Source organism: Crassostrea angulata, chromosome 2, assembly GCF_025612915.1.
Source record: "Crassostrea angulata isolate pt1a10 chromosome 2, ASM2561291v2, whole genome shotgun sequence".
Classification (NCBI taxonomy): domain Eukaryota; kingdom Metazoa; phylum Mollusca; class Bivalvia; order Ostreida; family Ostreidae; genus Magallana; species Magallana angulata.
In genome coordinates, this window is record NC_069112.1 from 66,097,112 (window position 1) to 66,122,852 (window position 25,741).

The 25,741-nt window shown below is 33.4% G+C and overlaps 1 protein-coding gene and 1 pseudogene across 1 annotated transcript in view; both read left to right on the plus strand.

Annotated features, from left to right (window-relative positions):
- LOC128172639 (neurogenic locus notch homolog protein 1-like) overlaps nucleotides 1–8,902 on the plus strand; it is a 128,196-nt pseudogene extending 119,294 nt beyond the window's left edge.
- A 7,718-nt stretch (nucleotides 8,903–16,620) lies between these two features.
- Nucleotides 16,621–25,741, plus strand: part of LOC128172713 (fucolectin-1-like) — a 28,482-nt gene continuing 19,361 nt past the window's right edge. The window contains exons 1-2 of the mRNA XM_052838475.1: nucleotides 16,621–17,159; nucleotides 17,848–17,920. Coding sequence (XP_052694435.1) covers nucleotides 17,079–17,159; nucleotides 17,848–17,920 — 154 coding nt within the window. The 5' untranslated portion in view covers nucleotides 16,621–17,078. The remainder of the gene's footprint in view (nucleotides 17,160–17,847; nucleotides 17,921–25,741) is intronic.

Genomic DNA, 25,741 nt, shown 5'->3' on the forward strand with positions numbered 1-25,741 from the left:
TTGGGAGTATTAAAGGTACCTCACTACACCTAAACTAATACTGTTGAAGACACTACGTCACAAGATGGCGATTTGAATGTTTTGTTATACTGTTTATATCGTTCGATTGGGTTGTATATCGCTGTAGTTCAGTGGTTAATGTATTGGGCTTCTGAATTGCAAATCATGAATTTGAATTCGCCTGGAGCTTTTGTTCATGTTTACTGCATGTTTACTGCATCTATTATTCAAAAATGTAATTTTTCATCCAAAATTGTACATTTTTTGTTTACCTATTTGACTTAAATACTTCTTATCCATAATGATATCGATCATAATCAAGTAATTTTCTGCTGATTTGAGAAAATATTTCAAGGTGAAGTAATCTCCAGCCATATTTAAATGCATATACCAGCAGAAGTGAAGACATAAAATATACACAAAAAATGTTTTATTTAGTCATGTTTGTCTACATCGTATGCTCATATCGGCTTTGTCATTTACTATGAACTCGCCCTGTCATGTGACTTTCTAGACTAATCAGATATAATAGAACAAGATATATGTGAGCCAATGCTCACTAATGATACCCCCGCTCTGATGTGAATATGCAAAATAAGCAAAGTCGACATTTAACAGATAGCTGGCATCCGATTGGTACAGAAATATATCCCACGATATGGCATGCCTAAACAAATAGTGTGTTAAAATTTCAAGCATCTGCGATAAATAGCTGCTGAGAAATCTTTGAGGAAAATTTGTTTGAAAATTTTGGCTAAAAATAAACAAAGTACTCATTAAACACTAAGTTGACGTTTGATTGGTACAAAAATACATCCCACGATATAGCATGCTTATACAAATACTTTGTAAAAATTTCAAGCATCTGCAAAAAACAGTCGCTGAGAATTCTTTGACAAAAATTTGTTTAAAAATGTTTGCTTAAAATAAACAAAGTAGTCATTTAACAGGAAGTTGACGTCTGATTGGTACAAAAACTATATCCCACGATATGGCATGCCTAAACAAACACTGTAAAAATTTCAATCATCTGCGATAAATAGTTGCTGTGATAAATGCGACAGAAATTTTTGTTACGGACGGACAGACAGATAGACAGACAGACAGACGGACAGAGACAGACGGACGGACGGATAGACATACAGACACACAAGGGTAAACAGTATACCCCCTCTCCTTCGGAGCGGGGGTATAATAATCATATTGAGGTATAATACATGTAATAAATGCTGCTGCATCTCTGTTTCTTCTTGGGCGGCATGTTCTCTCGCTTTCAACTATGTCAACTATACTACAAAACCGTCAAACATAAGCGGTATATGCCCCCTCTGACTCGCACGAGTACCATAGAACGCACAATCGCAAGTCCAATTGCATTGGCGCACGTTCAATCGTCCGATCACCTGGTCTATCGCGCGATCCTATCTTATTATCCTTGATGAGTCGCTTTAGACGCAAGATATATCGCAGGATATAATGCGTTTACAACGCTTGCTTAGATCTTGCGAATAACGTACGAAAACTTTTTTAAATGCGATTATGTCGGCAACAGTTTACGAATCATATCTCTTTTTTTCGGTTGCACGAATATTTTGTCGCTTCTGCTCGTGCGCCAATTGTAAAAGAGGCTTAAGGGAAGGAGGTATAACAATGCGGGCCTTGTATACAATAACTCCATCTAAAGGGTGGAGTTTTTTTTCTGAACTGGAAGTATTCTCGTAGGGCAGGGGAGAATTTGTGCCTGGATTCAGGCAAGCCTGATTCGATAAGCTTAAGTAGCTGATGCATGTTGGTATCGCTAGTAGTGGCTATGCAGACTCTGTCCCACGTGACTGATTAAATGGATAGAGTTGAGTGTTGTGCTTGCTGCAGCGACTAAGTTGTCTTCCATATTGTCGGGGTCATCGTCAGAACCTATACTAGCAAGAAAATGAGATTTTAGAAGGGCATGGCTGATAGAGGCTATGTCATCAGATAGGTGCAGTTGTTCTGGTTTTCCTGCTGGGTGGCGCGAGAGGCAATCAGCTGCAGGTTGCCGCACGCCTGGGATATGAGTGACGCGAAATCGATATCGCAGTGTTTCAAAGTCGGGAATTCGGAATATCCTATAGGGACCTGTCTCCAAGTATTTTTAAAAGAGGTTTGTGATCATCAGTGATAAAGAGATTGTCTCATCCAAGTATGAAGTATCTGGCCTTATCCAAAGCATCTGCAAAAGCCAGGGCTTCACCCTCTATGGGTGCATATCTTGATTCAGCTTGATTGATGAATCTACTCCCGACAAGTGTGAATTTCTAGCTTGATGTGCAGCAAAGTTGATCTTGTCCAGGGCATGTGCAATGCTTTTGAAACAGCCAAAATCCAAAGCCAGTTTATGACTAGTCTGACAAAAAACATAAGACGAGTTCAAGGATTCAGGGGTTCTTTTTTGAAAAAAAGTCATTATTTAACTCCAAGGATTAACAGATAATTTTTAAAAACTTTTTTATAAAACAAAATGACACCCCAAATCAAGAGCCAAAAGTTCGGCCTGCTGGTTTATAGGATGAAAGAGCAGTTTTTAAAAAGTAAAACAGGACGGACGGACGGACTAGGGAAACAACAATATACCCTTTAGAAAGTGCAGGTATAATCAGGGAGCTGATACTTTATACCTGTATAGATGTAGCTGTATTGTGAAACTTCTAAAACCAATTAGTTGTTGCATCACTGAGATTTTCATTTCATGTATTATTTAAAGTAGATATCTTCAAGTGGCTTTGTTTAACCACAATGAGGTTTATTGATCAAAGTAAATGAAAACGATATTGTCATTGTCACCTTCGCATGTTTTTTGATTATTTATGAAATATTCATTTTAACTTTTCATGATTACCATTAGTCTCCATATCAATAACGTTTTAAAAAAAAATCAATAGTAATACAAAATCTAACTGTCCCCACTTTTTTATCTAAAGTGCGCAATTTAAGTTCGTCAAGGTACGAAAAACTACTTTAGTTTACTTGAAACCTTATCTTACATGTACAATACAATGCAACTATCTAAAATCTTCAGATATCCGTTGTTTTTATTCAGTATCCTTGTGTCGTGTTATGGCAGCCTTAAAACGGGCTTCTCTCTACTTCAGCATGGGCACAGACTGGACGGGAAAGTAATCCAATCCTACGCAGAAATCAGTTTCCTGGACTGTGTGACTGAATGCCTGGTTACACCGCGGTGTAAATCTGTCAACTATTTCAAAGGGGCCAATTTCTGTGAAAGCAATTACGAAAATAAAACGACAGCGGAGACAAGGTACATGGACAGTGCTGGTTGGGTATACAGTGAAAAGGAGCACTGGCCAAAGGTAAATGTGTTAGAATCCTTATTAACAACTATCTTTACTGTGTCTCAAGATATTTATGCAGCAAGACACATTTTCTAAGATTATTCGATATTATAAACAAATCAGGGGTCAAAAGATGTTTATTTAATAGTATGAAAATATCGGCAGATTTCTCTATACAAACGCCTTTTCTAGCTTGTAAGTTTTTAATACATGGCTTAAAAAATCATAGCAACAGACATGAAAGTACCATGCCCTATTTTAAATCTCCGTAAAAAACCTATATTTTAGATTTTTCCCAATTTCATTGATTTCAATTGCACTTCTTACACAGGTATGTGTATTTTTGTGATCGGTTCCTGTAAAAACTTGAAGTTTGGTTTAGTATTTATATAACAATTTATTCAGTTTTATTTCAATTCATTTACCTTAAGAGATGCAAATATACATAAAATACTGTTCGACCTGTTTATTCAAGAATGCACATTTTGTCTCACGCGGAAGAATTTCGATCGAAAGTTTCATTCAGTAATGCAGTTGACCTCGATGAACTGACCTCAATCATAAGAAGATGCTCCATGAACTGACCTCGATCTATTGATGTTGCATAATAGTAGCTAGGAAGACGGCTTGATTTATAAAGAAAGTTACGTTATAATGCGACCTCAATAGCAAGTTTTGATGGCATTCAATGTTTTTCAGTCGCATTAATTTTTTTTAATACAAAGTACTCTTTCTTTGTATACGTGTTAATGCTCTTTTAGAGCCCTACTCAGTATTCTGAAGAAGAAGAAGATAAATTAACATTTAATCATTACGTTAAAAATATAAAACTAGACCAGGAGTTTACGAACGGCTTTCCCAAAAATTATTTCAAAATTAAAGTTGTTGACGGTTTATAATGATGAAATTATGGTGTACAGATTCAAAATATTCTATATTTTTTAAAAATACAATACTTTATAAATTATTTTACATCAAACTAATCATGTTGATTGCATCTTGCTAACAATATATCATTATTGCCGATCATTCCTTTAAAATGAATACTTGTTATTAATATCGTCAAAATATGCGGCATAAATATCTTGGGACAGAACAGAGCTTGGTTATGCATGTAGTGTATGGTCTTTGCCACTATTTTAAAATCATATAGATCTTTTGAACTTATTTATTTTCTTGACAAGATAACCCGAAATATCTATTAAACATTCAATTGTACAACTGATTTTAAAATCGCCGTTGTGGTTTGAATTGTTTCTTGAAATTTACTGTGTTTGACAAACTGTCCGACAAACATGCTCGCATATATTTTCCATCCATTATTGCAATTACCAAATGAGAAAAACTGGTTCTCTGCTAATTTGAAGTGTTTCAGATGTTGATTCAGATTTCACTTGGTAATTATATCTGCCCGAATAAAAAAAAAACTTTACAAAAAAGGATGCTTTTGAAAATCAACCAGGATCCTTTACGTTTCAAATGTTAGGAAAAAAGTGGTGTAGTCATTTTGTTAAAGTGAGAGTTTTATATAGACGATAACAATAGCATAAAAGAAACTATTTGTTTTTGTAAAAGTGAATATTATGGAATGCCAAAAACAAACAAGATTTTTTGGTAAATGAATACACAATTTTTCTGTTTATTTTTCGCGTCAAATGAAAACATAAAAATTATTCGACAAGCAATAATGCACGTTTCCATAGAGAAAATGAAACTTCATACGCATAAAAGATTTACGAGTCATGGAGGTTTTTGCAAATTATAACGTCACATTTACTTTATATGATTGTATTTACGCAAATCAAAACGAAACAAGCAGCAGCTCCAGAAACTAAGTGTGTAGAAGCCAGCAGCCAAAAAAGAAAATGATTAATGTACTGCAAGGGTTCATAAAGAAAATTATTTTAATTGTGTGATAACAAAAAAAAATCAGCAAAGAGATACACTTTGAATAAAAATGTCTTAACCGATCTGATTATAAAACGTAATATATTAAATGGCTAAACATTTTTCAAAAAATTTTTCTAAAAGATGTCAGTGTATGATCGAAATAAGTTCCTGTGTTATTGGAAATGTTCACTTTAAACAATGCGCACGCCTTATTATTACAAAGACTGATGATTCAAGAGCTGTTTTTTTCTGATAGGATCTGGCTGGAGCTTGTTTAAACTCAACCTGTCAAATCAGCGAGAAATGTAGACACAAGAGATATTCTGAAGACAAATTCTTTGAATGTGTTTTGTCAGGTAAAATTATAATATTCTTTGTCTTAGATACAAAAAAAAAATCAACACGAGTTAAATAATTTGGCAATTTTTTAACCAAAGAAAGTTGTGTTTTATAAAAGAATTTACTATCCAATACCAAATTTATAAATGCCCATTTTTTTTTTTAAATGTGATCTTTGTTTTATCTTCATATACTTGCAGATATAAAAATTGTTTTATACAAATTGTACTATATAATTTATACCATATAAAGATTCTTACAAGAGACTGAATAGGTTGACGACTATTTCGCATGTTCTTTTAAGAAAGAAGCTCTGATGTATGATAAATTGTTATAATATTCCAAGTGTCAATCTATGATCAATAAGTATTTGAAATATCATTGTACTTCTGACTCTAGTCTGGGATATTTTATTAACCTTGATATTTATCTACAAAATTTCAACATTAAAACTTATCGTTTACGATATACCCCTTTTTAGCTCACCTGAGCTGAAAGCTCAAGTGAGCTATTCTGATCACATTTTGTCTGTCGTCCGTCTGTCTGTCCGTCTGTCTGTAAACTTTTCACATTTTCAAGAATGTATAGAGTAAATCTTTAAAAATCTTCTTCTCAGAGACTAATCAGCCAGCAAAGCTAAAACCTGTGTGGAAGCATCCTCGGGTAGTGTAGATTCAAAGTTGTGAAAATCATGACCCCGGGGTTAGAATGGGGCCACAATGGGGGGTCAAAGTTTAACAAAGGAATATATAGGGTAAGTCTTTAAAAATCTTCTCAGAAACTAATCAGCCAAGAAAGCTGAAACTTGTGTGGACGCATCCTCAGGTAGTGTAGATTCAAAGTTGTGAAAATCATGACCCCCGGGGTAGGGTGGGGCCACAAAAAAGGGGGGTCAAAGTTCAACAAATAATATATAGAGTAAATCTTTAAAAAATATTCTCAGAAACTAATCAACCAGGAAAGCTGAAACTTGTGTAAAAGCATTCTCAGGTAGTTTAGATTCAAAGTAGTGAAAATCATGATCCCCAGCGGTAGGGGTGGGGCCACAATGGGGGGTCAATATTTAACAAAGGAATATAGAGGGTAAATCTTTAAAATTCTTCTTCTCAGAAACTAATCAGCCAGATGATTCTTTATAATTGTTAAGACTTTGGCCCCATGACAATTTGTTGGCATCACAAGAAGGTTCAGAGTTTGATGTAGGTTTATATCCCATATATTAACTTTTGTTAAGGATCTTTTTGAGAACTGCAATACTCAACATATGATATGACTATAAAATCATCCTGTTAGAAAACGGTCTATTGATTATAAACATAAGAATGTCCAGGGGAAAAATTGATTTTATTTATACAGGATCTACACGTATTATTGTGCATTGTCCATATAGTTTGTATTATGTCTCCATTAAGCTGATTTTATCATACCTGTTGTTCCTCAGGTGAGCGATGTGGCCCATGGGCCTCTTGTTTTAAGATTGTGGAATACCCGATAAAAAAGGAATAGATTTGAGTAAAGCAAAACGTGAGGACGCCATTGGTATACACAGGAGGATACACGCCTCGTGTTCTGACGGATATTCCCAGTCTGGTTCGGGGCGACTGATCTGTCAGTCAAACGGAGAGTGGAAATACGACATTGTCTGCAAAGAAGGTTAGTTATTAATGTTTTATTCTTGTTTTAATTGCAAAGTATTTTTTCATAATATCACAAATGCTGAATAACGTTTACGGCGCCAGCAATGTCATCACTTATGCAAAGTGCAATGAATTTTAAATCAAGCATCATGTTTGCAATTAGTGACTTAAATCAAATACTCAAAGTACATATACCTGGGCTTATTTTCATGATATGCAATTACTACAAAATAAAGAGACAGATCGATTCATTATTAACGGATTAACTGAGGTTATAAGCATGTTTAAATATATTTTTATTGACGTTGCAATACTGAGTAAATCGTGCGGGGGTAAGAAATTTAACACCCTTATTAAGATTAACTGTTTTATTATATATGTACATAAGACATAATGGAACATTTACTTGAAAAATATGTGTGGATATCTAGCACACATGAAATCGATTCCTATTTGCAGTTGAAAATATTACTTTCTTTAGCTTCTGTACAATAATTGTAACTTATGTTTTACACGTTTAAAAAAAGAAGGATTTTTGAACTTTCAGGGTACAAACTAGGGGTGTATCAATTATTCAGTGCACAAGTCCATATTGAGCAGCATACTTATAATGTCAACACACACACACACACACACACAGAAAGGAAGAGAGACCAATTATATTTGTTATTTTTCTCCACACAATATTAAACTGTACACATCAAGGAATTGGGTCTTCAGTTTTTTAGTATTTGAGTAATAGCTCTAAAAGCCAATAACTTTTCTATTTTTTTACGGTCAGTGTATTATAATTTTCTCAATGTTATCACTAAGTATCTACATTGTTGTTATGCTGACAGCTTCTTCCAACCTTGCATTGAATAAACCTGCAACACAGTCATCAACGTTTCCATGGCCTGAAGGAGGACTGAACTTCTCTGCCAAGTTTGCAGTTGATGGCAACAACGGAACCCACTTATACGAAGACAAATGTACACACACAGAGGGTGGAGACACAAACCCGTGGTGGTTGGTGGATCTGCAGGCTATTTATACCATTAAATCTGTCAGAATATTCAATAGAGGAATGGACAAGTGGGGAGTAGGTAAGGGCACACAGTAACACTGTACAACGAGCTACCGGTATAGTCTACAAATAACGACATTGTAAAACGACGTCAAGTACAGTATTACAGCTTTGATTACATCCGTGAAAATAAAACGGGGAAAACTCCTTTATCTCTTACTATTTTTTAGCAAGGAGAGAAAAAAACAAAGAAAATAATGGAATTTATGCACTTTTCTGAATTATTGCTTTACAATTTCACAAATAATATATGTGGATTTTTTTTTAATTAGATGTATCAGACAGGCTACGGAATGTCACCGTCATTGTAGGGCTGACAGAATCAGATGTCAACACTTCCTGTGGTTTCTTTGCTGGTCCCGGTACTCTGTCACAGCTGGTCGTCATCAACTGTCCGACATTACCACAGGGGAGATTCGTAAAGATCTCCATAATCACTGAGTATCTCACTCTTTGTGAAGTTGAAGTGTTTGGATACTCTGTCTAATTATTTTTGCTGATATATTTTATCTGAATGACTCTCTTTCCTACCAATCAAATTCTAGTGTATAGATGTTCAGGTGGGGTTATTGTTTAGTTTTGTGACAAAACTCTTTATTTAATGATTACTTTGTTTAATTATAAGACTGCGTGCAGTTAATATAAAATGTAAAGCTTTTTATAAAATAATATCAGGATATTTGATTCAATATTTCATAATTACCTTGAATAATAATCAAACAGTATGTGTTAAGTTTTAATTTGTTGCTGTCTTGTTTTGGGTCAAAAAAATACCTGCAGTGATGTTGTTAACCTTTTTAACTGCATGTTTCGATTTTTTGGCTATAACAGTATCAAACAATTTCAAAATTGATCTCCTTTCAATTTAAAAAATAATGTCATTTCTTCCAGTCAGTTAAAGCGAAAGAATCTAGTCACCACGTACATTGCATGTATATGAAATCAATTTCGAGTTTCATTACTGTCCGCTCATAATAAAATTCAGCCGCTTTGTTTTCGCAGTTTTTTTTTTATTTCAATTTTATAGAACAAGTTAAGAAAAGGGATTAAGTAAGGTTTTGGAAACAGTACATACAAAAATTTAAAAAGATCTTGTTAAACATTTTTAGCATGGTATCAAATTAATGTGAAGAAGTGTGAATTCCGTGCTTGCGCGAGATATCAAGTAGTTCTTCGTAAAATGTCAAAGTAAATAAAGCATTTGTTTTTTAATTAATATATGCGCTTAAAACCAGCAAGTTCTTCTTGGCTGGATGCAAAAATATCTACTGATAAAAAATGTCTCAGATCTTCAACTTCTAAAATGTTTATCTTCTTTCCTGATCCAAATGATTCCCCATGCTCGGTAGTTCGAGACATAAAAGGTCAAAATACATGTACTCGCCGACAATTTAACTAAAAAATATTTACCTAAAATGTTTGTTTACTATGTTAAATAGATTAATTTTAAAGACAATATTAAGATAAAATAAACTGTATCCAAAAAAAAAAAAAAAAACAAGGTACAAACTAAAGACCTTGTATGAATATGTTTAACTTAATAAATTAAAATGTTACATAAAAAGGATACATTAAATCCATAAAAAATTACTATCATCTTACCAAAGACTAACTAGAATTTGTATTGTAACTTGGTTAATATTGTAATCTTGAACACAATATACCCCAATAAAAAGCTATGGATGAAGAATTAAGATTCCTCTGGATCACTAATTTGACAGCCAGCAATGCAGAACTGCCAGGACAGAAGATGTAATAACTGATTTAAGGTGATATAAGACACTTGTCAATATGTATGTGGATAAAAATGCGTTATAATCAAAATTCTTTCATGATGATGTTTTATAATTTTAAAATTTTACAATACATGTATTTTGCCAATTTGTTTTTTAAACTTAAATAAAATATAGAAAAGCTCCAGCAGGATTTGAACTCTCTACTTACGGACAGTTAGTTAACGCTCTAACCCATTGTTCTTCACTGTTGGGTAACATTTTTTTTAGGGGGGGGGGTATGATATTCATAGTTTATTGTTTATTTCAATAGGGAGTGCATCACAATATGCAAGTATCCTGTACCACCTTAAGACTGAAATGTGTCCGTTACATAGCTATTTACCTAATTAAATAGTGGAACAGGTTTTGAAGATTTAAGTCATAAAAATACATGCATGTTACAAATAACTGATCTTTGTCTGAAGTAAGAACACATGTCTGCAGGCCGCATTAGCGGGTACTAGTTTTACCCAGCTCTTCGGTTAGATGGGTTTCACGTGGTGTACATACCAGCATGTATTTTCCATATGCAGAAACGCATTAATTACCATGCATAAACGTGTCTTTTGTGATGATCAGCTTAATGGATTCATATTGTGTTCTAATTGAATTATCATTCAATTATTATGATGTTGACCACTATAGGTAAGCATAAAACATGTAGTAGCACAATATCATGAGACACCGGTATACATTACTTTTACTTTCACTTTCTAAATATGTGATCTCCGTATCATTATCTTTTGATATTTGTCCCCCGCCGCAACGCGGAGCGGGGGCATAGAAAAGCCGGGCGTGCGTCCGTTTGTCCGTCCGTCACACTTTTTTGTAAGCGCTTTTATGCCTACAAATTTTGACGGATTTTCATTAAATTTACACCAAATGTTTATACCACTAAAACTTTGGTCAAGTTCGAAAATCAGCATTGGTCGATACTTTTTGTTGGAGTTATGGGACTTTGATCACAATAATGACTCCGTTCTATTCAAAAATTGACCTTGTAAGCGCTCTCATGCCTACAAATTTTGACGGATTTTCATTAAATTTATACCAAATGTTTATACCACTAATACTGTGGTCAAGTTAGAAAATCAGCATTGGTCGATACATTTTGTTGGATTATGGGACTTTGATCTCAATACCGACTCCGTTTATTCAAATATTGACCTTGAAAGCGCTCTCATGCCTACACGTTTTGACGGATTTTAACACATTTTAGAACATGTTAATACTAATTAGACATTATTGTGAATGTTATCAAATGCACAAATGCAATTAATGTAAGGCTGTAAATATACAGAAAATTGCTATTTTTGTTTTTATCAATCAATACAAAAAACATTTGCCAGGCAACTACTGACATCATCATTTTGTATTCGTATAAAATAGTTAGCTGAACAGAATTTTAACTCTTTAAATATAATAATACAACCGTAGAAACTATCACTTTAACAATTCAAAATAAATAAAAAGTTTGCAACAATTTTTTTTTGTTAAATCTGGATCTACCTTAAATTAACAATTTGTCAAAGAACAATTTAACAGTCATAAATATTGAAGTACAAAACTCTAAAACAATATTTCCACTAGTAATACCCTCCCCCCTCCTTGAAGTGAATATACAAAATAATCAAAGTCGCATTCACAGGAAGTTGACGTCCGGTATGTACAAAAATGAGTGCTAACATATGACAGGCCTAATCAAAGAGTATTTTCAAATTTCAATAATCTGTGATTGAAACTTTCTGAGAAATCTATGAAAAAACTTTGAAAATTTAAGCCGAAAATAAACAAAATCGTCATTTAAAAAGAAGGTAACGCCCCTTTATGTTGCACGCCTTAACAAACAGTGTTTTATAGCTACGATCTGTCACAAAAAGTTGCTGAGAAAAAATGCGACATAAATGTTTGTTACGATTAGACATACACAGAAGGGTAAAACAACATACCCCTCTTCTTCGGAGCGGGAGAATAAAATAACATTACATATTTTTTAAAGCAGTGCATATAATATTTTGAGTAAAACAGTACTTAACTCTCAACATCATCAGAAATTCGATTGCATTTCCCATTATTATTTTACAAGACAAAGTTGAAATTTTTCACATTACTTTTATTAATGACATATCCAATTTTAATTTTTTTAATAATCGTGTAGTCATTATCTTATTAATTTTAATTATTAGTTCAACAGGGAAAAACATTAACAATGACAAGAAAATTTGACTTGTATAATAAAACGAATGTTTTTTTAACATCTATCAAGAAACTTGAGATTAATATAAATAGAAAGGTAGAAGCATTTTGCATAGCTCTAAAGCTGATCCATCACGTTATTTCAATGAACCATGTTAGATGAAATAGCCTGCAGTGTCTTCCTTAAATTAGGTAGAAAATGATGCAGTACATGTGCGTCCCTGAAGCTATGTAACTTTAGAGTATCTATCATTTTGTTTTTCTATTACCTGGATGCCCTTACTCATAACATTTCCCGTCTGTTGCTTTTTATCTTAATGATAGATTATTTGCAAGCAATCTCATTATTTACGTAATACTGAACTTCCAAAATTACCTGAGGAAAATTGATTAACCAGTAACAAAAACTGAAGTTTAATTTATCGCAAAAGGCTATTGTGAGTTTTTGTGGTTTCTTGGAAAATTGTAAAAAAGAAAAGCCAACTGCAAAAACCGTAACATTCGCCAATTAACTCGTTCAACGGATTTTTAAAGAAATATTGTAATCGTCATAGGTTACTATATTACAAATGCAGCTATGCTTCATTGCCAATTTTGGTAAAAAAAATATATTTTAGATCAAACATTTTATAATTATACATGTATAACTTAAAAAAAAAAATAAGGTCGATTTTCTATTTTTTATTAATTTTAAAAGAAAAAAACGGAATAGACTTAATTAAATGAACACATGAAATAAAGCATAATTCATAATAATAACATTATTTATTATAGATGCATGATATTACATAGCATTCTCTTTAAAAAGTTCACAGTCCTAATTACTTGAAAAAGTCAGTTCCACGCCTTTGTTTTAATTTTTGTCAAGATATGAAGCGTTCTGCTGGCTTTTGGTTAATTCTAGATACATAGTCTCACTGTTTGTAATTGCTTTCAAACCCTGTCTAGCATTGAGGGGCCAGCTCGCTAACTACTCGGCAACCTTGCTTTCGATGTCGAAAGGAACTACTCGAGTTGATCGTAGTATATTTTTTTAAACAACGAGCGGTTATCTTTGTATGTAATTAATAGGTCTTCATGAATTCCTTCTCATATTATTCTGCAGAGCTTTGAGCTGTTATTTATTAATTGTGTCCATATTATGAATGTTTTATAATGTAAATGGATAATACTGTATTAAAAAAGCGGCTGTGTTTTCATTTTAGTACAATAGTTTGTAGTTTAGTTTGGAACGTTTCGAGTGTGTAGTGTTTATGTGAATATTAGTTAAAATTAGAAGGTTCATCAACGACTAGAACTATAATTTAAAGGAAAATTTTAATCAAACTCAATTCATAACAGTAGTAATTTATTACTTAAAATATGTACGAAATGATGCGTCCTTGAAGCTATGTAACCTCAGAATAGAATATGGAAAAACAACAGACTTGAATCATTTGGTTTTCCTATAAAATGCGTGTCCTCGCACATAATTTCTCCCATCTGTTACTTTCTATCGATAATGTTAGTGCAAGCAATTGCGTGAAAACTGAAATCGTTAACATCTACCTTCCCTAAAGGAACAGAAAAGCTAAATAATTGCAGACATTAGTAATTTCAGTAACACAGCTTGCCCCTTTCCTGATAAAATTGTATACAGAAATGTAAAAACTATTCTAATTATATTAAATGATGTATTGGACCACTCAACATGTTGTTGTGAAGTTTTTTTTTTCTCACTCCGAAAAAAATACAGTTCTCTATTTGGTGTGTATGAATGTATTAAGGAAGTCAGGATTGTATTTTTACCTAAAACTTCGACCCCCCCCCCCCCCTTGTGACCCCCGGGGATCATGATTTTAACAACTTTGAATCTACACTACCTGAGGATGCTTCCACACAAGTTACAGCTTTCCTGGCTGATTAGTTTTTTTAGAATGTTTTTAAAGATTTACTCTACATATTCCTATGTAAAGTTTTGACCCCCCTCTCCCCATTGGGGCCCCACCCTACCTAGAGGTCATGATTTCCCAATTATTAATCTACAAAACTTAGGGATGCTTCCGCACAAGTTTCAGCTTCAGTCAGTCTCCAAATAATGAGGATACCAAAAAGAGGTTAGACGAGGAATTTTCTCCCATGGGGAAGCTTTCTACAATAAAGAACACATTGGAATATTTTAGTGGAACATAAATCTCAAAGGAACTGTTCTAAGCAGTTGGGGATTGGTCAAATGGGGAAAAGCTCTTTAAACAGAGAGCAAGACTCTACCTATTGACTAAAAAGGTATTCCTGCACAAAGCTAATAAATGAATTAAAATCACTTTCAAGCCAAAGCTATTTATAAAAGATTTTATAATATTTTTATCTTACTATCATTTACTGTTAACAACAAGGTAACGCCCACTATGTTGCATGCCTTAACAAATTGTGTTTTATAGGTAGCATCTTATCTTATTTTACAAAGGAGAGGTAAACGTTTAAACACTACTTTTATAAACAACATATCCATTTTTATTTTTTTTTAAACATTTGTGTAGTGATTTTCTTGATAATCTTAATTTTGGGTTCAACAGGTAAAACATTAACAATTAACAATATTTAAGGTTAGTATCAATAGAAATGTAGGGGCATTTTTCGTCCATCACTTTATTTCAGCGAAACATGTTAGATGAAGCAGCCTGCAGTATCTTCCTAGAATTAGGCAGAAAATGATGCAGTACATTTGCGTCCCTGAAGCTATATAACTTTCGAGTATCTATCATTTTGTTTTCCAATTACCAGGATGCCCTTACTCATAATATAATATATGGTTGTATCATTAATGAATGTTATTCTACCGAATGGCTTAAAATTAAATTCGCCCTTTGTACTGTGCATATTGTACATGATGTAATGCTGATTTTGATCCTTTAATATGTGAGTTGAAAAAATAATAACTACGATATACATGTAGCAAATCATAAATTAAACATTTATTTGTTTATCCCTACAAGAATTTTTTTGTTCCCATCCGTTATCTTTTTCATAAGATGCAAATAGTTTAAAAATTTGTATTTTAACAGAGTTAAACTGAAACAGAGATAATTCGGGAATTACATGATTTTTTAAAAACTTTTTCGGTAAATTGTTTATAGCATAAGCATTGTTATAAAAAATTATTAATTGACTGGATGTTTATTAATTGAAAAGTTGGTTTTAATTATTTTATCAACACTAGAATAGAGTTTAAGTGAAACTGGCGCAAATTGAAAAAACCAAGAAGCCTATGGGCCACATCGCTCACCTGAGCAACAATTGCCTTTATTCTGATCAAATTAGCATTACAGTATCAAAATATCTTGACAACTAAGTACAGTAGGTCTTGCTAAAAAACATTGAACATCTGCCAATTTTAATCCATCTCTTTTTCTCTTGGTAAATACAAGCCCCTTTTGTTGTTATACGTGTAAGAAGATTTTTCTCTATTCCTATATACCCCCCCCCCCCCATTTCGTGGCCCCACTTTTCTCTAGGGAATCATGGTTTCATCAAACTTAAATCTGCATAACCTGTGCTTTCACACTAAGTACTGAGTTTTTGGCTGAAAACTTTCCCAGAATATTTTAAGATATTTTCTCTGTATATCTATGTAAAAATTCAAACCGCCATCATGGCCCCACCCTACCACTAGGAACTGTGATTTTGCAAACTTGAATTTACACTACCCAAGGGTGCCTCTACACAAGTTTAGCTTTTTTGGCCAAATAGTGTTTAAAAAGGAAAGTTTTAAAGATTTTCTCTATATTCCTATGTAAAAATTTATCCCACATTGTAGCCTCACCCTACCCCTGGACTATTATTTAAACAAACTTTAACTTAAAGATCTTCTCTTTATATAGAAATTTATCCCCCATTGTGGCCCCGCCCTACCCCAGGGACCATGATTTGAACAAACAATCTAAATAATCTGAGGACGGTTACACGCCAATTTGAGCTTTCTTGGCCAAGTAGTTTTTAAAAGAAATTTCTTTAAAGATTTTCTCTTTATATTCCTGTATATAAATTATCCCCCAATTGTGTCCCAACCCTACCCCCGGGGACCATGATTTGCACAAACCTAAATCTACTCTATCTGAGAATGCTTTCACTTTTTGAATTATAATCTTCACAAACAATTTACAAAATAATATATTAGAATCCCTTCGTTTAGTTTTATATATGCTACTAAACATTTGTTTAAATGTTAAAATATAAATTTGCCTATATTATCGCTTTCCTTTCTAGTTAAATGACTGTTAAAAACGTTTTAATGTTCTAAATAATATGTTTTTCAAAAAAAGTGAGAGAAACAATATTTTATCCCTCCCTTCGGGTTCTGTTTTTCTAAAATTGACCCCCACTCCCACACACTCACGTAAACATTATAAATTCATCAAAAAATGTTTTTTTTCCTAGTTTTTGATCGATTTATTCGTGAAGTTTTGATTTTACCAGGTGTCGGAAAATAAAATCATGTTACAAATTGTGTTCTTATTGTCACCCGGTAAATCGAAAATTCACAAGGTTACATGTTTATTATTTGTGCGTTGAATATTAAATAAGTCTTATTTGATACCATTAACTGAAAACAGATCCTAAAAAAATGCCAGACGGAACTTTACTTTCAAAATTGAGTTTCATTAATAATTTTTTTTGCAGGTCATTTTTTAAGATTACGCAATTTATAAACGTCAGTGTAAATTATCAGGGCAATTTGTTTTAGATTGTGTATAGCCTTAGGATCAACTCTTCCAGGAAACATAATATGTCAAATCTGTTGTCATCATTTGATTGAATTGTAGAAATTATCTGACTGGAGAAAAAATGACAGGAAACTCATTTAAAAATGATGCAGAGTCAAAGCCAAATCACTTGTGCCAGAGCTTGTTTGAAGATAACAATGCAAAAGGTGTTATTCTTGATGACGGTAAACTATTCTTATTACTATTTGCAGTTAGTGTAAATGTAATTTACTACAATATAATAGTGTTTTACGAGTTTACTTAAACGCTTTAAACGTTTTCAAATTGAGGTTTCTTCATCTATTCTTAGAGTTTGTTTCAGGTTTTTTTTTTATCTAAACGGAATGGAAACGTTACTTTCTTTACTGAATTGCTCACGGTATTACATGGCCGCGCTGTCAATTTTAAAGTGTTACACAAACGTTTAAAAAACTTTTGAGATTTGTAATGCAATACAGTAGCAAATTTGTTAATTGTAACGATATCTGTATATAAAAGTTACTGCTACGCACGTGTATTACATGTATATAATTAAATACCTTTGCTACTTTGATATGTCGTATTAAAAAAATAAAATGAAAACATTGTTGAATATTATTTCAGATTTTTTTAATTCTATAGATTACATGTATCTGAAAGTGGAATTCATCAGTACTGCATAGTATTGTATAAAAAATGTGTATGGGCTATATTAATCTGGTGACAGTAAAGACCTGTGAACTTCAATGATTTTTTTTCAAAAATCTTGTTATGTCGACATTTCTTTGTTTGATTAAGTATAAATATATTATAAAAGGAATGTTGATTTGTGTTATAAAAAAAAGAAAAAAAAAACAGTAATTTTAAATGATGTAGTTATTTTTTTTTTTTTAGATTCAGGCTGCTTTGATCATATTAAAAGCAAACGCATCGACCCCGTATAAACATCAAAGGAGCATGAGAAATGGTATGTATGATATTTATTTGAATATTTCATATTTTTTCTGCTAAATAAAGCTGTTTATGTTTTTGTTTTATATCAGTGCAATATTATATCTAAACTTTATATCTCACCTTAGAACAAAATTCGTTATATATATATATATATATATATATATATATATATATATATATATATATATATATATATATATATATATAATCTGGTTTCCCTTGCACTGAAATGTCACACTTTCATTGCTCTAACATAGCACGGGATTGCCACGTGATCCGGAATAATTCCTATTGTAAATTTTCTATGCATAGACGATCATTCAACAAGAATTATAGAAGTAGCAACATAACATTAAAAATTATATTAAAATTTTATTTTGCTGCAAAAAACCTGCTAGTATGCTAATTCGGCATGTAATTTAAACTCTTAAGATAAATACGATTTGAAAAAAAAAATCATTTATTTTTGTCAGAAGAAATATTTCTCTTTTAAGAAATATAGAACAGTACAATTTTTGTAAAGGAAGACAAAAATTCAATTTTACTTCAATTAAAGCTTCTTTACTGTTTTTCCCACAGAAATAAGGCTAACAGAAATTAATATACCACGAAATTTTTGGTCATTTTAAAAAATAACATTTTTGTGAAAAACAATTGTAGCATGGAAATTGCAGCTCATATTTCAGTTATTCTGAAAAACTCTGTATCTCGTTTATCACACGACGACTGACACTCAATTTTTTGTTGACTGTTAAAAAAGCCTTATTGAAGAGTTGTAATGATTCAAAACGGAAACAATAATGACCGAAATCCTAAACATGCCCCTTTAAGGTCAAGTACATGTACCCTGTATGTGACATAAGTTAGAACGCGCGACGCTTGACAAGTATATTTCATAAGTGCAATTCGCTAGTAGATCCAGTTCGATGGCTCTCCTCAGCTACATGCGAGGAATGAGTTACGTAATCATATACACAAAGCGTCCGATGAAGGGTGGATTTAGAATGCAGTTGCAGTTGTCATATGCTAAATAGTTCTAATTTGTATGATGTGCTTAAGTATTAAAAGGGATAAAAGTTTAACTTAAGATAAACTTAGTTCTACTCTTTGCCTTTAAAGGTATGTTTTAATATAAGGACTGAAAAAAAAACAAAATAAATGTCCCAATGTATTAACGAGTTGAAAAAAAATCAAGGAACACATTAAAAACCTTATTAAGGTCTTCCGTTTCCAACGGAAGACCTTATAGTGATTGTAATGTTTTTTATTAAGGTCTTCCGTTGGAAACGGAAGACCTTATTGTTTTTGCTTTGTTTCTTTTCCTCTATTATTAAGGTCTTCCGTTTCCAACGGAAGACCTTATTGTTATTGCTTTGTTTCTTTTCCCCTATTATTATTATTTTTTTTTTCTTTGACGTTTTCTCAAAAACGCTTAGGCTGATTTTCATGAAACTTTCAGACCTTACTGAGCACAAAATTTGTAAGAAATTTCTCGATCAAATTTTTGGTCGTCACTTCCGGTCCCTAGAAATTAAAGATTTTATGTTTTTGCTTGTTCACGCGTTTTCTCAAAAAGTATCAAAGATAAAACTTTCAAATTTTCAGTGGTGGTAGAGAGTCGTTAGCCGCAGTGTCTCTCACATATCCGAACGTCTGCTGTCACTTCCGGTCGTCACCGGAAGGAAATGAAAAACCTTAATTTTTTAATTTTTTGGATTTGAATTTTTTTATTTTTTCATTCGCTAGAGACGCTCTCAAAACTTCAGAATATGAAATTCGTTTTAAAATCAATCCACGAGTTCTTGAGATTTTGGACTCCAAAGTTCTGAAGCGATGGTCCGCGTAGCTCAGTCGTTAGAGTGGTGGACTTGTGCCCAGGCGACCCGGGTTCAGTCCCTGAGTGCCGAATCTTTTTTCTCTCTCATTTGTGTTTTGATTAATGGGTTTATCTTTAAAATGATGAATTTGAATGTTTTCCGTTTTATTTTTGTCATAAATAAAAAAAGATACCGGCTTTTTTTAGTACAAATATAGAGCTCTTTTCTGTCAGCAGCTCTCTAAATTACGACGCTCGTCGCATCGCCGACATCAAAGAATGCCGCCGAAGTGCCCCTGCAGTTCGACCGCATTAGAGTTCGCTGGGTCGCTTTGCCGGCATCAAAGAAATGCCGCCATCTCAATGACTGTATGCACACAACATTTAGCAATGCACCCACGTTATTCCCATATATAGATACACACATGCATGTATATATGCGTTTATTGACATAGGTTGCTTATATATTGATTTCCTGAACATTATAAAACGCTATGTAATCTCTCTCTCTCTCTCTCTCTCTCTCTCTCTCTCTCTCTCTCTCTCTCTCTCTCTCTCTCCCTCAAGTACAAATGTTTTAGCATTTGAATAAGAACTAGTACAGGTAACGTGGAGTAAATTGGATAGAAGCTAAATGTACATTGGCGTCCAAAAATTATACATATTTTATATCAAGTTACGGGATAATGTCTATGGATTCAAATAATTTGAAATTCATTGTTAAATGATTGTCTTCTTACTGATTGGAAGTCAACGCTTAAAAGTCATTTTTATTAAAGATGGTGTACTTTTTCCTTTTTTGTGCATGTCTATATACTGATACAAATCTGTTGCCTGTCGGGATTAAGAAAAGCCTCCGAAGTTTATACACGTAACTATACAAACGAACGGGTGACTGCGACAAGGTTTAAAAACTGACCACCCGTTTATGAGTGTTTGAGCCTAAGAATAAATAGATGTAAAAAAAAATCAATAGTTACATCTTTCAAACAACGCTTATATATTGTTCTAACATATGTATTTTATTTAGAAATTGTGTAATATGTGATAATTAGAATTTAATATTATAGTTTAATAAAGCAGTCAACGACCGACCCCCCCCCCCCTCCCAATTCATAAATCATTTAGTTTTTCTGGCCCGATTTTACTTGATCTTTGATCTTGGGCCTTTAATTTTAACTAATTACCATTCTAGATTACTGTACTAATTACCAGACCAATTCGTTCATTAATAACAGAGTTATGAAGTTTTTGGCATTTGAGTTTCAATTGTCGTGTTTGACATGTACTATAAAAAAAATTCTAACTCCCAAGCCCTTCACTCAATCCTAATGAAAATTTGTGAAAATGAACCTCGGACCCCATTCTTATTGTCTGTGAAATATGCAGCGGATTGAACAATTAAGACATAATTCCTGAAATTAAACGGCGCTTATTGCCTATACCTGGAAATTAAATTTAAACAGTACACGCACCGAACCCCCCCCCCCCCCCCCCCCGCCTCTTCCTATTCACAAAATCATTTAGTTTTCCTGGCCTGATTTTACTGGATCTGTCATCTTGAACCTTTATTTTCAACCTAGTTCAAGTCTAGATTACTGTACTAATGACCAGACCTGTTCGTTGATTTTTAAGAGAGATATGAATTTTTGGGCATTCGAGTTTCGATTGGCGTGCTTGACATGTACTGTAGAAAAAAATTCTAACTCCCGAGCCCTTCACTCAATCCTAATGAAATTTTGTGTAAATGTACCTCGGACCCTATTCTTATTGTCTGTGAAATATGCAGCGGATTGAACAATTAAGAAGAAATTCCTGAGATCAAACGGCGAGTATAGCCTGTACGGGGACATAAAATTTACACAGTACAAGGGATGTAAGCAGCCGCGTAATATTTCTGTTGCATGCATATGTCTTGTTTTCCGTTTAGTCTGTATGTACGATAGCGTGTGAACTACTTATGAATGTTAGAACTGTGGAAATTACTGTCATCAAATTTTTACCGAATAAATTTACGTGTTACTGATTTCGTTATTTCTACATTTATAAAGATTTTATCAATCCTGCTGAAATAAAACAGTCAAACATAATAGTAAACGACACGAAAAAACATTCTCAACACTGAAATACATGGGTAAAATGCATCAGTCATTGTTCTAGGACTTCCCCTAATTGTTGTTAACCGAATCCGAGATCCACACCTCAAAAATCTATTTTCGATTTATTTAAGACGAAAATCAAGCTCGGGTCTTTTCACCCCCTCCAGACACAAACACGCATCAATATTTCAAATGACCTCGCACTGTTACAAAACCTGAATAGTCAGACATCTTACACGTTGTTTTTCATCTCATACAAAAACTCAGCTCCTCTCCCGGGCGGAAACGCCCCAAATTCAAAGACAAATTCGGGAATTATTTCGCGTCAGCCATGTTTTGAGACACCTGCAAAGGCTGTGTGTTCTAATCTTCAGCGGAAGATCCTTCTATTCTTATTGTTATTAGGGTCTTCCGTTTACAAAGGCAGACCCTCTTTTTTCTTAGATTTCTTGAAATAAAATGGGGCTGGTCCTTTAAATTAGGGATCCAACGGGGTGTATAATCCTTAATCCATCGCTCTTTTAGATCATATCTGCATTTCCTGATATTTTTTGTTGATGAAGATAAAAGGAAAGGTCATTTCCTCTTCTAAAAATCGGACGGAAGACCTCCTCGTTGCTCGCAACGAGATCGTGTCTAGTTATTATTATTTTTTTTTTCTCCCACGTTTTCTCGAAAACGCTTCAGTCAATTTTGATAAAACTTTCAGATCTTGTTTATGACAACATTTGTAAGAAAAGTACGTGGGATTTTTTTGGTCGTCACTTCCGGTCCCGAGATATTAAAGATTTTATGTTTTTGCTTGTTCACGAGTTTTCTCCAAAAGTATTTAAGATAGAACTTTCAAATTTTTAGAGATCGTAGAGAGTGAACGGCCGCAGTGTACTACGCATATCCGAACGTCTGCCGTCACTTCCGGTCGTCAGCGGAAGGAAATGAAAAACCTTAATTTTTTAATTTTTTGAACTTGAATTTTTTTTATGTTACTATTCGATAGAGACACTCTAAAAACCTCTGAATATGAAATCTGTTTTAAAATCGATCCATGCATTCTCGAGATTTTGGGCTCCAAAGTTCTGAAGCGAGAGTCCGCGTAGCTCAGTTGTTAGAGTGGTGGACTTGTGTCCAGGCGACCCGGGTTCAGTCCCCGAGTGCCGATTATTTGTTCTTGCTTAACTGTGTTTTGTTTAACGATTTTATCTTTATAATGATGGATTTGAATGTTTTCCGTTTTCTTTTTGTCATAAATAAAAATAATAGCGGCTTTTTTTCAGTACAAATATAGAGCTCTTTTCTGTCAACTGCTCGCTAAATTCGGACGATTGTCGCATTGCCGGCATCAAGGACATGCCGCCGAAGCACCCTTGCAGTTCGACCGCATTAGAGTTCACTGAATCGCTTTGCCGGCATCAAAGAAATGCCGCCATTTCAATGATTGTATACACACAACATTTAGCAATGCACCAACGTTTTTAGTATTTCACATGGCTTAAAAAGAAAGGTTGTTTTGTATTTATTCAAACATTTTGATATGTACATGTATGCATGTATACATGCGTTTATTGACAAATGTTGCGTTTATATTGAATTCCTGAACATTAAAATCTCTCTCTCTCTCTCTCTCTCTCTCTCTCTCTCTCTCTCTCTCTCTCTCTCTCTCTCTCTCTCTCTCTCTCTCTCTCTCTAAAAGATCTACTACAGGTAACATGGAGTAATGAGGCTAGAGGCTAATGTACATTTGACGTCAAAAAAAGTAAATACGTATTTTTTTCTAGTTACGGGATATTGTCTACGGATGTTATTTTTTGAAATTCACTGTTCAATGATTTAATAACAAATCTATTGACTGTCTGGGATTAAAAAAAACCGATTTTTATTATCAACTGAATGCTCAACATTGGTCATTTAGACATAACACTTGGGTATCGTTTGGATTCGGGAAAATAAATAATCATACTATATTTTTAATGATGTAGGTTATTTTATTTGCTGACTTACCAGATTTTTTTATTATGCAGTTATTGTCGGCAAAGAAAAACTTGAGACAAAAAGAAATATAATTCATATGAAAAAGCAGATAAAACAATTATTAATTTCTTTATCAAATCAGAGACGTAAATGTTATTTATGTCTCTGATCAAATCGATTTCTGATTAATCTCTCTCTCTCTCTCTCTCTCTCTCTCTCTCTCTCTCTCTCTCTCTCTCTCTCTCTCTCTCTCTCTCTCTCATCATACATATGTAGTGTTTAGCATGTAAATGTTATGGCATTTTATATATTTTATTTCTGAAAACTTTAAAAGTAAAAAGTAAATCCATAAATTGCGTTTGATGTAAGATTTTAAAAGATTATTGCAAATGTTTCTCGACTTGTTGCAATACTGCTGTTGTCATAGGCAAAATCCCATCGTGAGCTCTGGACCGGTAAATGTCCGAGTAAAAATAAACTGGCGACTTCGAGAGAATAATGCGTATATCTCCCCTATTGTAAGACCCATCAACTTAAAATTCGGCAGGAGTGTATCTCAGACATTACTTTTATGAAAAATACATGCACGTTGCGAGTGTTTTAAAGATTAATTGATTTTTTAGGATTTTGAAGCGAGCTGGTAGTTTTCTATCTGGGTCAGAGTTCGACCTCTTTCTTTATTTATGGTTTCATTGAAATTAATGTTGAAATGGACTTGGCCCCTGTGCAGCCACGTAATATTTCTGTTGCATGTATATTTCTTTTTTTCCGTTTAGTCTGAATCTACGATAGCGTGTGAACTACTTATGAATGTTAGAACTGTGGAAATTACTGCATCAAATTTTTACCGAATAAATTTACGTGTTACTGATTTCGTTATTTCTACATTTATAAAGATTCTATCAATCCTGCTGAAATAAAACAGTCAAACATAATAGTAAACGACACGAACAAAAATTCTCAACACTGAAATACATGGGTAAACTGCATCAGTCATTGTTTTAGGACTTCCCCTAATAGTTGTTACACGAATCCGAGATCCACACCTCAAAATTCTATTTTCGATTTATTTACGACGAAAATCAAGCTCGGGTCTTTTCACCCCCCTCCAGACAAAAACACGCGTCAATATTTCAAATGACCTCGCACTGTTACCAAACCTAAATAGTCAGACATCTTACACTTTGTTTTTCATCTCATACAAACACTCAGCTCTTCTCCCGGGCGAAAACGCCCCAAATTCAAACACAAATTCGGGAATTATTTCGCGTCAGCCATGTTTTGAGACACCTGCAAAGGCTGTGTGTTCTAATCTCGCCGGAGCCAAGATTTGTTCTTTCTCTCTATTTCTTTCTCTGCTATTTATTAAGGTCTTCCGTTACAACGGAAGACCTTCTAGTGATTGTAATGTTTTTTATTATTATTAAGGTCTTCCGTTTCCAACGGAAGACCTTATAGTGATTGTAAGGTTTTTTATTATTATTATTTTTTTTTTCCTTTTTTGTCCACAAGATTTCTCGGAGATGGCTGGATGGATATTTTTGAAATTTTCTGGAATGAAAGACAATGATAATATCTCTAGGCGTTTTTTTCATTTTTTCAAAATTCATTTCCGGTCGTGCGTTTCCTGTCCCGCGTTGAAAAAGCTTGTCACCTCGAGATCTCAAAAACGGTAAAGTTTTGAACACCCAAACTTTGTGGGATGATAGACCTATAGCTGTAGATGTGTTTAAACTATTTTTTTTTGTTCGTCGTAACTTCCGGTCGTCACCGAAAGCACTTCAAAAATTATTATTTCTACGCATTAAATTTATTTTCCATAGAATAAACATAAAACTATAATTCTATACATAAGTTACCTATGCGATGTTATATCAACAAAAAAATTCTACTTCCGGTGAGATATCTCAATTATCTCAGGTAGCTTTTTAAAAACACAATTTGTACCCGC